General features: G+C 35.8%; 1 protein-coding gene across 1 annotated transcript in view; it reads right to left on the bottom strand.

Annotated features, from left to right (window-relative positions):
• THSD7B (thrombospondin type 1 domain containing 7B) overlaps nt 1–17,105 on the bottom strand; it is a 914,353-nt gene that overhangs the window by 389,972 nt on the left and 507,276 nt on the right. Inside the window, exons 11-12 of the mRNA XM_024927960.4 lie at nt 16,422–16,551; nt 13,060–13,163 (exon numbers count right to left, since the gene is read on the bottom strand). Of these exons, the coding sequence (XP_024783728.3) occupies nt 13,060–13,163; nt 16,422–16,551 (234 nt within the window). The remainder of the gene's footprint in view (nt 1–13,059; nt 13,164–16,421; nt 16,552–17,105) is intronic.

Genomic DNA, 17,105 nt, shown 5'->3' on the forward strand with positions numbered 1-17,105 from the left:
TCCTGAGCAACTATAAGCACTGGTAAAAGTATCAAAAAATTGGAATTATTATCCACTTCATAGGTAAGAATATTGAGAGGTTAAGTGGTTCAACCAAGTTCACTCAAGTAGCGACTGGAACAAGTATGATTTGAGTCATGTCCCTCACATTTCAAAGTGAAGGAGCATCCTTTTCATCACACCAGTTTGCCTCTAGGTCTTAGGCCTTTACATGCCCTCTGTGCTTTCAAAAGAAAATGGCATCAACTTCAAACTTTAAACAAATGATTCTAATATATATATATATTATGTTTCTAGAAATACTTATTCTTGCATATTTAAGTCCTCTCTCACTGTGTATGTGTGCTCTGTGTGTGTGCATTTTTATGTCAATTATTGATGTGAACTTTTTAATGTCAATATTATCCTATTCTCATTGGCCTAAAACCCCATTGAGTATGAAATTTCAACTCATCACTATCCTGTGCTCTGTACAAAAAGTTAGCTGTTAAGTCCCATTGTTTTATTTCCCAAAATGCCTTTTATGTAGACTCCTTCTAATCCATTCCTGAAGTCATTCTTCTGGTATAGGCTCTCAAAACCCTTCCTGGCATAATTACAAAGTCTTCAAAAACCCCCAGCTTTCCCATTTTCAGTTCCTACTTCTCATATCCTGATAAGTGGCAGGTTACTTTATGTACTTGCTAAGTTTAATAGACTCTAGTAGGTTTTAAATTCTCACTCCCCATACACCTCAGCTAAAAGAGTGATTTGTTTTTTATTGTTTTTCTCACCATGTAAATTTTTCATGACATGGTTGGCATAAAGAAGCATTGTTTCACAACTTTTGTATTTGTTTGCATTCCAAGTAGTGGTGAGGCTGAGTTTTGACTCTCCTCTGTTAGTTTTTAGAGCCTCTAGAGCAAGGGCGGTCTCCTTGTTCTTTCACTGCTGCCTGGGAAGAGTGTTAGTCCTTCTGTTCTCTTAGAAATGAAAACAAAAAAAGTACAAACATTACATGTTTCTGATGCAATCCTGAGATGGCACCTGACATAAACAGACATGAATACCCTGACCTTAGTAATCTAAGTGTTAAGGGAAGCCAGGGAATTCACATCTATTTGAAGAGATAGAATTTTAGTCATGAACAAGAGACATATAATCTTATTACATTTACACAGTTTGCAGTAGACTTTGAAATTCATATTAGCATTCCTGAAGGGAAGATAGTTCTGTGACTGAGAACCGTGTAGCTAGAAGAGAAATTTCTTACTACCAGTTTTACAAATGACTGCATTCAACAATTTAAAAAAAATTACCCCCACCCACCCATCTTCACATCCAACATCAATTTTATCAATGAAATACCTACTGGGATGTGGGTGCAGTGGAGGTACAAGAAAGGGTTACTCTGTTCTTTGTATCATAGCTTATTATGTTAAAAATGGGAGGCTGGCACAGGACAGCATCTCTGAATCTGCAGTTAGTTCATACTGTGTTACTAAAGCATCACTGCCTTAGGTTGCTCATCTCTTTTAATATTTATTTTTAATTTATCATCAATTTTAAAAAGTGTGCACATTCTACCTGAAGCAACCATAAAAGCCACGAATATAATCCTACCCTAAAACATGCAAAGAAAATGAAAAATACCTCACAGAATCATTATTCACGTAGATTAAAATGCAATCTTTGTTCTGAATCCAACGCTTTACTCTCAAAACCAATGCCTCTGGTGTTATAAAACACATCCTTTTGTTATAATCTGAAGATATTTTAATTTAGAAAGTTGCCCTACACGGTCTAATTTCTACATTTTAACCTGATCTTCCTTTCTTTTTGCCACTTAAAAATCATAATATTTAGGAGAGATTTTTTTAAGTTCCTTAAAATATTTATAATCCATCATTTGGTATCGAGTGCTAATTAATTAGATAAATCAATAAAGCATATTATGTCCTCCAATATTTTACTCTGGTGTTCATGGCAGAATTCTCCCCAAAAATAATAAATAATACAAAAATATTGGGGTATAATCATTTTTTTCTATGCTGTGAACACAGTTATTAAAAAACTATCTCACAAAAGTTATTAAAAATAGCGTGGTTAAATAAATATTTGCCTGTTGCCTATATCAGCAACCTTGATATGTTGATTTGGACAGAGAGTTCATGTCCTCTCGTCTTCAAGTCCATGAGAAAACACTGCCAAATGGCTTTGCCCTCTTAGAATACAGTTACATTTATGGAAGGGGCACCTGGGCTAGGCTACAGTTGCTCCGCAACCCCTACTGGAAATGCCCATAGCTCGTGGATAAGGTAGCTCATTTTTGTCCAAACCTCGAAGTAAATAGAAGAAACTACTCTACTTTCTTTCCCAGAAAACCTTTATCCTCCTCCTCCTCCCATACCCAAAAGAAAAATGGCTGTGACTATCTCTGTTTTTTTGCTATTGTTCAGTCATAGTTCAAACCTATATATGTGCTTTGCTTTCTGAATGAACTGAAATGACTTTTTGCTTCTGATGTAGGTAGATGGCTACGGCAGAAAATAAAACTGCAGCTCAAACGTTAAGTGACTATGGTGTCTTCCATTCGGAGAATGAAAGTCCAATGTTCCAGAGGTATCCTTTGTCTCCTAAAATACAAGGATACCTGGCATCAGAAAGAAGAACACAACGTGCTGATTGGCTGTCTTGACATTTGATAGACTACAATGACATCTTTATTTTAGAGTGTGTGTTTTTGCTATATTTCTATGTGTTTTCCAGACGAAAGTTGGATGATGAGCTGCTGATGGGTAATATCTTTAACCTTCTCTCCATGAAGATAACATAGCTGAGGAGAACACTTTCAATCAGAAAATTAGACTACTCAGATCTACAATACAAATAGTTTTCTCTGAATCCAACTCAGGCAATCAACTTACTTGCCTTTGTTTTATATAAATATATACTTTATGTAATATATAATGTTGGAAAATGATATAAATCTTTTTTTTTTTTTTAGACAGAGTCTCTCTCACCAAGCTGGTGTGAAATGGCGAGATCTCGGCTCACTGCAACTTCCAACTCCCGGGTTCAAGTGATTCTTCTGCCTCAGCCTCCCGAGTAGTTGGGATTACCGGCACCCACCACCGTGCCCGGCTAATTTTTGTATTTTTAGTAGAGATGGGGTTTCACCATGTTGGTCAGGCTGGTCTCGAACTCCTGACCTCAGGTGATCGGCCCACTTCAGCCTCCCAAAGTGCTGGGATTACAGGTGTGAGCCACTGTGCCCAGCCATAAATCAATTCTTAATGATTTGATCGCATATTACAAGCCTTAGTGAAAGACTAGATTATGAAATGTTGTGTTAAATAAAGCATATCAGGCAAAAATGGTAAATACATGCAAATATATGTTTCCAGTGAATTTTCATTTTTAAATACCAGGTATTATTGCTGTATAATTAAGACTTTAGATCTCCATTATTTAACTTCTTCCGATTTCTAATTCCATCTTTTCTAAAAAAAAAAAAAAAAAGAGCTCCTGAAGGAAGCACTAAACATGGAAAGCAACAACTGGTACCAGCTACACTGCAAAAACATGCCAAATTGTAAAGACCATGAAGGCTAGGAAGAAACTGCATCAACTAACGAGCCAAATAACCAGCTAACATCATCATGACAGGATCAAATTCACACATAACAATACTAACCTTAAATGCTAATGGGCTACATGCTCCAATTAAAAGGCACAGACTGGCAAATTGGATAAAGAGTCAAGACCCATCCGTGTGCTATATTCAGGAAACCCATCTCACGTGCAGAGACACACATAGGCTCAAAATACAGGGATGGAGGAAGATCTACCAAGCAAATGGAAAACAAAAAAAGGCAGGGGTTGCAATCCTAGTCTCTGATAAAACAGACTTTAAACCAATAAAGATCAAAAGAGACAAAGAAGGCCATTACATAATGGTAAAGGGATCAATTCAACAAGAAGAACTAACTATCCTAAATATATAGGCACCCAATACAGGAGCACCCAGATTCATAAAGCAAGTCCTTAGTGACCTACAAAGAGACTTAGACTCCCACACAATAATAATGGGAGACTTAAACACCCCACTGTCAACATTAGACAGATCAACGAGACAGAAAGTTAACAAGGATATCCAGGAATTAAACTCAGCTCTGCACAAAGTGGACCTAATAGACATCTACAGAACTCTCCACCCCAAATCAACAGAATATACATTCTTTTCAGCACCACACCACACCTATTCCAAAATTGACCACATAGTTGGAAGTAAAGCACTCCTCAGCAAATGTAAAAGAACAGAAATTCTAACAAACTGTCTCTCAGACCACAGTGCAATCAAATTAGAACTCAGGATTGAGAAACTCACTCAAAACAACTCAACTACATGGAAACTGAACAACCTGCTCCTGAATGACTACGGAATGCATAACAAAATGAAGGCAGAAATAAAGATGTTCTTTGAAACCAACGACAACAAAGACACAACATACCAGAATCTCTGGGACACATTCAAAGCAGTGTGTAGAGGGAAATTTATAGCACTAAATGCGCACAAGAGAAAGCAGGAAAGATCTAAAATTGACACCCTAACATCACAATTAAAAGCACTAGAGAAGCAAGAGCGAACATATTCAAAAGCTAGCAGAAGGCAAGAAATAACTAAGATCAGAGCAGAACTGAAGGAAATAGAGACACAAAAAACCCTTCAAAAAATCAATGAATCCAGGAGCTGGTTTTTTGAAAAGATCAACAAAATTGATTGATCGCTAGCAGGACTAATAAAGAAGAAAAGAGAGAAGAATCAAATAGATGCAATAAAAAATGACAAAGGGGATATCACCACCAATCCCACAGAAATACAAACTACCATCAGAGAATACTACAAAGACCTCTACGCAAATAAACTAGAAAATCGAGAAGAAATGGATAAATTCCTTGACACATACACTCTCCCAAGACTAAACCAGGAAGAAGTGGAATCTCTGAATAGACCAATAACAGGCTCTGAAATTGAGGCAATAATTAATAGCTTACCAACCACAAAAAGTCCAGGACCAGATGGATTCACAGGCGAATTCTACCAGAGGTACAAGGAGGAACTGGTACCATTCCTTCTGAAACTATTCCAATCAACAGAAAAAGAGGGAATTCTCCCTAACTCATTTTATGAGGCCAGCATCATCCTGATACCAAAGCTGGGAAGAGATACAACCAAAAAAGAGAATTTTAGACCAATATTCTTGATGAACATTGATGCAAAAACCCTCAATAAAATACTGGCAAACCGAATCCAGCAACACATCAAAAAGCTTATCCACCATGATCAAGTGGGCTTCATCCCTGGGATGCAAGGCTGGTTCAACATATGCAAATCAATAAATGTAATCCAGCATATAAACAGAACCAAAGACAAAAACCACATGATTATCTCAACAGATGCAGAAAAGGCCTTTGACAAAATTCAACAACTCTTCATGCTAAAAACTCTCAATAAATTAGGTATTGATGGGACGTATCTCAAAATAATAAGAGCTATCTATGACAAACCCACAGCGAATATCATACTGAATGGGCAAAAACTGGAAGCATTCCCTTTGAAAACTGGCACAAGACAGGGATGCCCTCTCTCACCACTCCTATTCAACATAGTGTTGGAAGTTCTGGCCAGGGCAATCAGGCAGGAGAAGGAAATAAAGGGCATTCAATTAGGAAAAGAGGAAGTCAAATTGTCCCTGTTTGCAGATGACACGATTGTATAACTAGAAAACCCCATCATCTCAGCCCAAAATCTCCTTAAGCTGATAAGCAACTTCAGCAGTCTCAGGATACAAAATCAATGTGCAAAAATCACAAGCATTCTTATACACCAATAATAGACAAACAGAGAGCCAAATCATGAGTGAACTCCCATTCACAATTGCTTCAAAGAGAATAAAATACCTAGGAATCCAACTTACAAAGGATGTGAAGGACCTCTTCAAGGAGAATGACAAATCACTGCTCAATGAAATAAAAGAGGCTACAAACAAATGGAAGAATATTCCATGCTCATGGGTAGGAAGAATTAATTATCGTGAAAATGGCCATACTGCCCAAGGTAATTTATAGATTCAATGCCATCCCCATCAATCTACCAATGACTTTCTTCACATAATTGAAAAAAACTACTTTAAAGTTCATTTGGAACCAAAAAAGAGCCCACATTGCCAAGTCAATCCTAAGCCAAAAGAACAAAGCCGGAGGCATCATGATACCTGACTTCAAACTATACTACAAGGCTACAGTAACCAAAACAGCATGGCACTGGTACCAAAACAGAGATATAGATCAATGGAATAAAACAGAGCCCTCAGAAATAATACCACACATCTACAACCATCTGATCTTTGACAAAACTGACAAAAACAAGCAATGGGGAAAGGATTCCCTATTTAATAAATGGTGCTGGGAAAACTCGCTAGCCATATGTAGAAAGCTGAAACTGGATCCCTTCCTTACACCTTATACAAAAATTAATTCAAGACTGATTAAAGACTTAAATGTTAGACCTAAAACCATAAAAACTCTAGAAAAAAACCTAGGCAATACCATTCAGGACATAGGCATGGGCAAGGACTTCATGTCTAAAACACCAAAAGCAATGGCAACAAAAGCCAAAATTGACAAATGGGATCTAATTAAATTAATGAGTTTCTGCACAGCGAAAGAAACTACCATCAGAGTGAACAGGCCTACAGAACGGGAGAAAATTTTTGCAACCTACTCATCTGACAAAGGGCTAATATCCAGAATCTACAATGAACTCAAACAAAACTACAAGAAAAAAACAAACAACCCCATCAACAAGTGGACGAAGGACATGAACAGACACTTCTCAAAAGAAGACATTTATGCAGCCAAAAAACACATGAAAAAATGCTCATCATCACTGGCCATCAGAGAAATGAAAATCAAAACCACAATGAGATACCATCTCACACCAGTTAGAATGGCAATCATTAAAAAGTCAGGAAACAACAGGTGCTGGAGAGGATGTGGAGAAATAGGAACACTTTTACACTGTTGGTGGGACTATAAACTAGTTCAACCATTGTGGAAGTCAGTGTGGTGATTCCTCAGGGATCTAGAACTAGAAATACCATTTGACCCAGCCATCCCATTACTGGGTATATATCCAAAGGATTATAAATCATGCTGCTATAAAGACACATGCACACGTATGTTTATTGCAGCACTATTCACAATAGCAATGACTTGGAACCAACCCAAATGTCCAACAATGATAGACTGGATTAAGAAAATGTGGCACATATACAACATGGAATACTATGCAGCCATAAAAAGTGATGAGTTCATGTCCTTTGTCGGGACATGGATGAAGCTGGAAACCATCATTCTCAGCAAACTATCTCAAGGACAAAAAACCAAACACTGCATGTTCTCACTCATAGGTGGGAATTGAACAATGAGAACACATGGACACAAGAAGGGGAACATCACATACCGGGGACTGCTGTGGGGTGGGGGCGGGGGGATAGCATTAGGTGATATACCTAATGCTAAATGACGAGTTAATAGGTGCAGCACACCAACATGGCACATGTATACATATGTAACAAACCTGCACGTTGTGCACATGTACCCTAAAACTTGAAGTATAATAATAATTATAATAAATAAGAAAAATAAAGTCACATTATCATCCAGTAAAAAAATAAATAAATAAATAAAACTAAAGGTAATCCACAACTAATTTTGAAAGTGAATTATTTTGCTCATTTTTTTTTTCCCAGAAAAACATCTTTACTTTAAAGGGGTTCCTTGAATGCAAAGAAAAACAGACAGAATCCATCAAAACTATTGTGTAAGAAAACTGTGACAAAAACTAATTAAAGAAGAACAAAAAGATTTGACAGAGTTTAGAGATCTGCCTCTTTTGGTCCACCTAAACATTGTTCAGGAAAAATAAACCAAAAAAGACTACAGATAGTTCAAGAAAGTCAACGATATTGTAGACAAGTGATTTTGATCTCCAGTACCTACTCTGTATCCATTACAGTGCCATAATGTCAAGTCTGTCGCTGACAGAGTATACTCACGGGCTGATAAATGACAAGAAAGTTCTGTCCAAAAGAAAAATACTGGAAAGTCCATTAAGTCAGCTTTAAAATAGTTACTGTGGATAGCAAAACAAAAAATCGGTCCCTAGAGAAATACACTCCACTTACAGCAACGACAGCATCTCGGCTTTTCTTTCTCTCTTTTTTTAGTACTAAAGTTTTAGCATTTTAAGGGCAGTTTCTACAAAGCTTATTATTATGTTTAAGTTTCTTCCTCTTATACTTTTATTTGCCATAAAATACAAGTCACCGTTAAAAAAATTATTCTGATAAAGCACAAGACTCTGGGCAGAAAGAACACGTGGGTCTCCTTGAAGTAGGAGACAACCAGGACAATGAAACCCAAAATGCCCATCTTTCTGGAGATGGTGTAGACGCTTAGCTACAGCTATAACTCTATGTGCTGTTCTATCTTCTTGTTTTTCTTATTTTTTAACTGAAAAATTATTACACGAATGAAATCTTAACCATGAACCAATTAAACAGGTCAGCAACAAATGCATAATGAAGTAAAACAAGTGGTACTTCTGTTTCTGGCAGTCTAATGGTATATAAATCCTAAAATATCCTTTCAAATGAAAAAGACTAAAGCATATGACAACATATATATTTTCTGAATGTATTGATGGGCTGGTCTGAAAGTAAGGAATCCGTAACACCCCAAACAGAGTGAAAGTACGAGGCCCTGCAAGGTAAACAAGACAAATTTCATCCCAAGGGTTTCTATCAAATCTTGGAGATCCCAGTTTTTACTTTTATGGATTCATAATGCACAGAAGGAAAAAATATAAGGTTGGCTATGGAGAATCTTATAAAATTCCCACACTAGAAGCAATGGCAACTAACACTCACCCTTAGTGTTTAGGGATGAACTAGATAGAAATAAACTTGTAAGCACAAGGTTTTGGCAAGACAAGTTGCAATTCTAAAACAGCATTGGATAGCAAGAGAGGAGAATCCTTCATGAGAATGTGTAACCTCAAGCCGGCTTTCCCATGACTTTATGGTCTGAGTTCAAACTCCCTCTGGGATACAAAGAATCCTCAAAGACAAAATAAACTTTTCCAAATTGATAAAGGCTTTAAATCCTTAAATTAATTACATTTACAAAGATCCTTTTTGCAAATAAAGTCATATGTGCAGGTTATGATGCTTAGCATGTGGACATGTATTTTTGGGAAGCACAGTCCATCCTATTAATATGTGTAAAGAAACAAGACCCTGTGTGTTCAAACCAGCAAAAAATGCTGACAGCAGAAGCTTCTTCATACAGTATAAAACAGGCAGGTCCTTCCTCCTCCCTTCCCCAATCTAAATTTCCTTCCTGGACCTAGCTTTTTCAGCATTTTGCAATGCATTTACTTAAATAATCCCTTAGAACACTGCATCGATCACTTTATTTCATTATTATTATTGTTTAAGCCAGGGTCTTATTCTGTCACCCAGGCTGAAATGCAGTGGCATGATCACAGCTCACTGTAGCCTCAGCCTCCCAGGTTCAAACAATCCTCCCACCTCAGCCTTCTGAGTAGCTGGGATGACCGGCATGCATTACCATGTCTGGCTCTTTTTTTAAAATTTCTATTTTTGTAGAGACAGGGTCTTGTTATATTGTCCAGGCTGGTCTCCAACTCTTGAGCTCAAGAAATCCTCTCACCTCAGCCTTCCAAAGTGCTGAGATTACAGGCATGAGCTATCACACCTGGCCAGTTTATGTTAAAAAATATATTTTTACCAAAGTAGTACATATTCATAGCACTGAAATTTGAATAATGATAAAACAAATAATTATCTGACTCCTCACTTTGAGTCAATTATTTTTTTTACTGTTCTACAGTTTCTTCTAATGGGTACTTCATGTTTCTAAAAATATATTCATATAGCTCCATTAGCCAATTCCTTAATGATAGGTGTTTTCTACTGCTGTTTTTTTGAAGACAACACCTCCCAGGTCCCTTCACTAAACTCTCAACATTGTTGAATCACATTTTTTGCTTAAATCCATAACTTAATGCTTTTGCCTTTATGACAATATATTCTTTATAGGTAAGCTGAAAAAGTATATTGTAACTATACCTCCTATCTACAACACTTTGTATTTCCTGAAATTTTTTCACTTTTATTTGCAAATGTTTCTATGAATCCGGATAAGTGCTTTATACCTATGAAATGCTTCTCAGTACAGTTGTCCAGGTCAAACCTGACAGGTCCTCTATTCTTTCTATTGTTAATGTTAAGACATCCCTCCTGACACTTTACAGGTCTCCTGCTCTCACCACATGAGCCTAGTGAACAGCTCGAGGCCTGTGAACAGCAGTGGTCCATGAATTTCCCCTCCCTTTCTTCCTAGGAATGCCAATGTCCTCTCTTCTGGGGAGGATACCCAGTGTGCATACTGATTTATTCATCTTTGATGAGGCATATACTCTATTTACTTCTGGACACAGGATGCTATGAAGGTAAGCTTTTGGAGATTTTGTTTTCTACAAACATTTCATGTTATCCTAATAATTGAATGATAATTTAATATGGATTTCTTGGTTGAAAATATTCTCATTCCACATTTAGAAGATACTGTTTTATTTCCTTCCACTTTCCAGTGCTGCTGTTGAAAAGCCCTACAATCTTATTCAAGAACTCTGGGTGAGAGATCATGGTGTTTACTCTGGAAGGCTTTAGGGTCATGACTTTACCCCAGGAGGTCTGAAATATCACAATGACAAGCCTTGATATGGGCCTTATTTAATCATTTTGGCTCCTTAATGAGTATTTTTCTAGTATTATTTCTTTGATACTTTTCTCCCCTTTATATTCTCATTTCTCTATCCTTCAACTCTTAGCAGTTTAATGTTCAGAGGAAATCAGAGTCTCATAATTCCTTATTCAGACATTCCTTTGATCCACCTGATTTCAGTGTAGCCCCGCATCTCCACCCAACTCTGCTTATTGTCCAGAGTCTAAAACCTCTCTGTTTCCCAAAGAATACATCTCCATGCTCCCACAAGAAAAAGAAATGGTAGAAATCTGACTCTGTAGAGTGAAAGGTGAGGAACTTGAACAAGGAGGAACTTTCCTGCTCTTTATTCAGACTTTCAGAGCTCCAGCTTTTATCCTCAACTCCCAATACACATACACACACACTCTTGCACACTTCCTTCTGCAGAATGTGGTTTCTTCCTGGAGTTGTCCAGGATATACCATTTTATTTCTCTCCAGCTCCCACACCTTCACCCTTGCCAACACTTAGGTGTAATCCTGTTCTGCAAAATACTTTGCCATATCTCCATTTACTTTCCAAATTTATATATTATGACCTAGTTTACAGATGGCTCCCAATTTACCTGAAAGTAAGTTTACTGTATTCCTTGTTCTTTGGAGTGATTTTATAAAGGACATTGATCTCATTGGAGATGTATTTAGTCTTATTGTTCTGTATTTTCCTTTATGGTTCTTAATTTAAAGAAAAGATAGAGGTAGCAATGTCTTTCTTCCATAATCCTAAAATTGAAGACCCATCCTACTATGCTAAAAGTACAACTTGCCCATCAACTAAACACCAGGAATGCTCTAATGTTGGTGTCAAATTTAGAGAAAGTTCATTACCTAATCTAAAGGACTATCAGGCATCCAGCTAGAAATATTCATTTATATTGAAATCCAAAGAGATTTCATATTCTAGAAAATATGAAATATCTTGCTTTTATGTGATAATTTTACATCATTTACATACAATATCCTTGCAGAACTTACTAAATGGTTTTGTTTAGTATTGTAATATCATAGAGTAACAAATTCAAGGTCCTACTTAAACTGTACACTACATAAAGTTGGCATTTTTCAACAGGGCTCCATTCATGGAGTAGATATTGGTGATTTGGATATTCTGTAACAATTTTTCAGCAGAAAGTAGGCAAAAATATTAAAATAACAATATCATATTATTACAATAATTTAGTGATATATAAAAGTAAAATGTCTTAAGAAAGTGGTTTTCTTATAATTTACACAAAGCCACTGTAGATCCCCATAGCAATCTTAAATCAAACTACCTGATCAATAAATTTCATCTGTACATTTTTTGACAGGGATATTATTTCCAAAGTATGACCTATGTAACAAAAAGAGAAACTTAATTCTAAATATGCCTTCTAAAAGAACATTAATTATGAAACCAGTATAATTTAATTGATTCCACAAGGTCTAATTTTGCCACATATATCCCTTTAGTGAGAAAGTGGTCAGGTTTAGAGAATAATGCACTTCATATCAAGCTTCCTACAACTGGCACCTGGATTATGAATGAAATAGAAAAGTGAGCAGTCTGATGATTCTCTGAGTACTTTTCAGAGATTTCCCACACCTTCTAGACATTGATGATAAAAAGCAGTTCTACTCAGGTCCAGAAGCTTATTCATATGTCTTCCAGAAATTTTAATACTTCCTTTTTATGCATTTGACATGTAAGATATATGATTAGTATGTATATGACAATTATATTTAAGACATATCCTATGATCATTAAGATTAGTCAATTCCTTCAGTTATTCTTTCATTCATCAACAAATATTTAATTAGCACCAAAAAATCTAAGGTATACAGACAGTTGAATCTCAACTTGACAAAACCTTCATTCACAGATATTAGGTAATATCTAACATGCATTTGGAACATGAGCATTGGGCTATACTATGACCGAGAACAGATATTTGCTTATATGGCTTTAGTCCTTAGGTACACTAACTGGTTATAGTTAAAGATAATCTAATATAAACTGCTAACTATGCCAAATCCTATTTATATTTAACATCAATAAATATGAATAATTCAAGCCAATAATATCACAATTCATTCAAATATAAAAGTAAGCAACACATATGAGTTACATAATGTTAACTTACGTATTAATAAAAAAAAAACTATGTAAAAATCATCATACCTCTTGTTTGTAACCCCTTTCCACAGGCTTCACTGCTGCCCGTTATTCCCTGCCAGACAGACTCTGGCACTAAGATGCAAGGGCTCCATTTCTGTGGCTTCCACCTGTGATTACCAAAAACGATGGACTAGAAACTTTACTGTGATCAACACGAAGAAGAAATACTTATATATGTTTGAAGTTTAAAAAAACGTAAAGACAGTAATTCAATAAAAATGGATGTGAAATCAATGTCATAAAACCAAGCCTTGGCAAGCACTAGAATGACAATAGTCCACTCTACCCCAGATTCATGATTTAGGCAGTAATTCAGTGTTTTTGAATTGGCCCTGTGGCTAATGAGAAAAAAGCTGAATTTGGATATTTTACACATAAACTTTGGTTAATATAGAAAAGTGGCAATAATAAACATTAGAGGCACTGATCAGTCTGGAGGGTCTAGTTCTTTAGTTCTTTATGCACTTAAAATTGTTTCCAAAAAAAAAAAAAACAATAAAAGAAAACAAGAGAGAGAAAATCCCTGTGTCCCATTGGTGCGTTAGAGAATAAAGGTTTGAACATCTGTAAGCTTGAGGTACAAACTTCACATTAATCTTCTGCTTCAAAATTTTTATAAGCTTGAGGTACAAACCTTCACACTTAATCCTCTGCTTCAAATTTTTATAAAGTGTTTCCAAGGACTTTTGAAGTAAATCAAACATCTCAATAGGTTATAGAGTAAAAGAACAGGCACCATGGAACTATCTTATCTGATAGTTAATCTTAGGAAAGAGGAATGGACCTGCTGTTGATAAAATACCATGATTTCTAGTCCTCAGAGGATACAGTCTTGAAGGAAATCTTTTCACCTTCTACTGGCTTTTCTTTCTCAGGTCAACAAAACTCTATTTTTATGACTCACAGGGCAGACGATGACTTGTGTCCTTAAATCTGTCTCTTCAGAATATTCCAGAAAACCCAAACCCTAAGTATAACTACAGATTCTGCTCTTTCACTTAGTACATTTTAACCCTTTTCATATGAGCCAGTACCTCTGATAACTACTTCAAAAAAGCAGTGAGAAACATAAAGCAAAACATCATTGACTTCATTCAAGTGGCCTTCATAAGGGGAATAGCTGAAGAGTTGGGGAAAAAAAATCAGGAAACAGCTAAACAGGAAACCTGTTACATTTAAAGAAATCATCTATTAATTTTAGATTGTTATAAATTTACTTTATACATGCATAGATATACATTCTGCATGATTCCAAGATACAGAAGCCAAAAGGTAAGGGATTTTAGTTCAACTTTTGAACTAAAATGTCATTGATTCACTCAATTTCCTTAAATTGAGTTTATATAGACTTTCTTGACCAAAATGAGACCAAGGAGTTCAATCTCCTTTACCTTGGTGAATAGACTGAAATGGAGGAAAGAAATTTTTGGAATTCCTTTATTAAACTTTCAAAAACCAGGCTCAGAGAAGTTAAATGATTTGTCCCAGGCTGCATAAGTCAGGACAGGCCAGTTTCCAGTCCTGTCTCTGATGCTCAGCCACAGCCTCTTGTCAACATCTTATTGCCAATTCTACATAGGGATAAAGGCGCCCATGCTGTCTTAGCTACTTAATGTGTTGAGAGAAGTTCAAATTCACTTGACAAATTAAATAGGCATTTTGATTCTGCTTTAATTTGGTAAACATGTGAATATATCACCTTAATGGAGTCAGAAAGAAGAATCAGAAGATAATGATAAAATCCTACGTTAACTCGCTTCCTAAGACAACTTCCTCCCTAACATACCAATAAAGGGGAAAGCGAAATCTAAATTGGAACTATATTGCTCAAAATTCAAGGATGTTTCACTAAGGAGCAGAGATTCATGCTGATAACTTGGATACATTTTGAACTATGCATCAGGAAAAATGGCACAATGATCCAATTCATACACAGTAGAACTGATTTTTGGGGAACGTGGCAGGAGGTCATTGATAGAAACTAGCTCAAACACAAGTAGCTAAATTGAAGTGCAATAGGAGAGTAAAATGAGTGGACAAAGAAATGGAAGATCCCACTAATAGTTTTTTGATTTTATCTGATTATAACAACCCTGGGTTCATAAAAATGTCTAATAATATTTGATTTGGCTAATTTTTTTCATTTGGATACTTTCCTTGAGAGCTCTTTTGCTGGGCTCAGAAGTTTCAATATTTAGACATTGTACAAAAGGATGAATATTGACAGTGTTTCCACAATGGCCCTGTGGTTAATGAGAAAAAAATGGTAGTCTGGGCATGTTCCCAGTGTTTATTTACATCCTCCCAAAATTGGTCATCAGATAAAAACAATGAAAGTAAAGGATGATAAAATCAATAGTAATTTAGACCTTCTTCAACGATATCTTTCTTCTTTTAAAAAAGGAAATGACTTGTATTTTCCCAAATAAATTAGCCCTTGAATTTCACAGCTTTAGGTTTAGTTTCTCAAATAATTAGCAGAAACACGGGACATTTTTGCTAAAGGCATTTATAAGTGTGCTGATAAAACCTATATTATTTTTAAGACCATGGATTATATTCACAAATCAGTAAAACCCCATAGAGATTGAATTTAATCCAAATACACCTTAAAGTAGCATTTCAATCAGATTTAAAACTGTCAGGTGTTAAAAGGGGGGAAGTTTGTGAGTAAGCAAAGAAACCTATTATTATTTTTTAAATAGTAATCACCAATTTGCCAAGAGGGAATATACAGGGAACATACATAGTTTAAAAGTTATTCATTTTCTTTTTGTAATAAAAAATTTTATCCCTAAGTTAAACGTTTTCTTCTAATTGGATGGTTTCTGAAATTGTGTATCACAAAAATTGAGAACCAAAAATTTTTAATTAAAATAAACAAGGGAGTACAAATTTGTTCTTAATTCTTGATTAAAGATGTTAGGATGAGAACAATAGAATGAAGGTAAGTTACCACCTGTCTGTGTGTGTGTGTGTGTGTGTGTGTGTGTGTATTCCTTCTCCCATGTGTGTGTGTGTGTGGTGTGTATTTCTTCTCCAGCCCCCAGATAACAACTGTAAAAATCTCATCCTGAATCTCTTTCGAACATGATCCTGAAAATGGACTGCCATGGTGGCATAAGTCAAGCAGCTCACTTACAGTCAAACATGCTTCCTTTTCCCCCTGTTAATTAGACTTTCATATCTCTACTCCTCCCAAATATGTTCCAGATAAGAGGGTAAGAATATTAAAGTATTTGAAGATATGTAAATGTCAGATCCCCTCTTACTTATTTTTCACCAAACGACCATATATTATGTGAAAGAAAATAGGTTATAATTTATAGTAGGTCTAACGATAATTTTAAAAGGTAACTACTTACCGATATACAGGACACAAGGAAACATCTTCACACTCTCTCTCCTCATATAAGGTATCTGGGCATTCCTGGCCTCCATTGGCTGCTTCTTGGATGATGATTCTGTATCGAGACTGTTTTACTGTGGCATTTCCTGAAGTAAAGGAAAAAGAAAATTATATAGTGCCCTTTTATGTTGATGCAGATCAAAATCCAGGTAGCAATTGAAAAAAAAGAGAGAGAGATAAAGTAAGCACATGTGGAAAGTCAACCTGGGAACGAAAATAACAAGCAAAGACCAGGAGTTAATACTCCATCTTACTTTTATGAAATAAACACACAATACTTAATAATGGTGATTTCAAATATAATTATTTCCCACTGTCTTAATATGTTTAATTAGAATCTACCTTACCAATGGCATAAAAGTTTTATGGCATGATCGGAGGGGCCCCAGAAACCTTCTTTGATCTCCAAACAACAGCTGAAATCTCTGGTGTTTTATTATTAGCAACTCAGTCCCTTGAGTAAGGGATTTCTCCATCCAGGCTATTTTTTATAATGCAAACAAAACACACCTATAATATTTAATATATTAGTCACCTATTCATTTATGGATATTGTTTATTAGATTTCTTATTCCTCAAAACCTCATAACCTTATAACCATATATATATAATTGGAATTTAGGAAAGAGGCACTAAAATT

This window comes from Pan paniscus, chromosome 13 (assembly GCF_029289425.2).
Source record: "Pan paniscus chromosome 13, NHGRI_mPanPan1-v2.0_pri, whole genome shotgun sequence".
Classification (NCBI taxonomy): domain Eukaryota; kingdom Metazoa; phylum Chordata; class Mammalia; order Primates; family Hominidae; genus Pan; species Pan paniscus.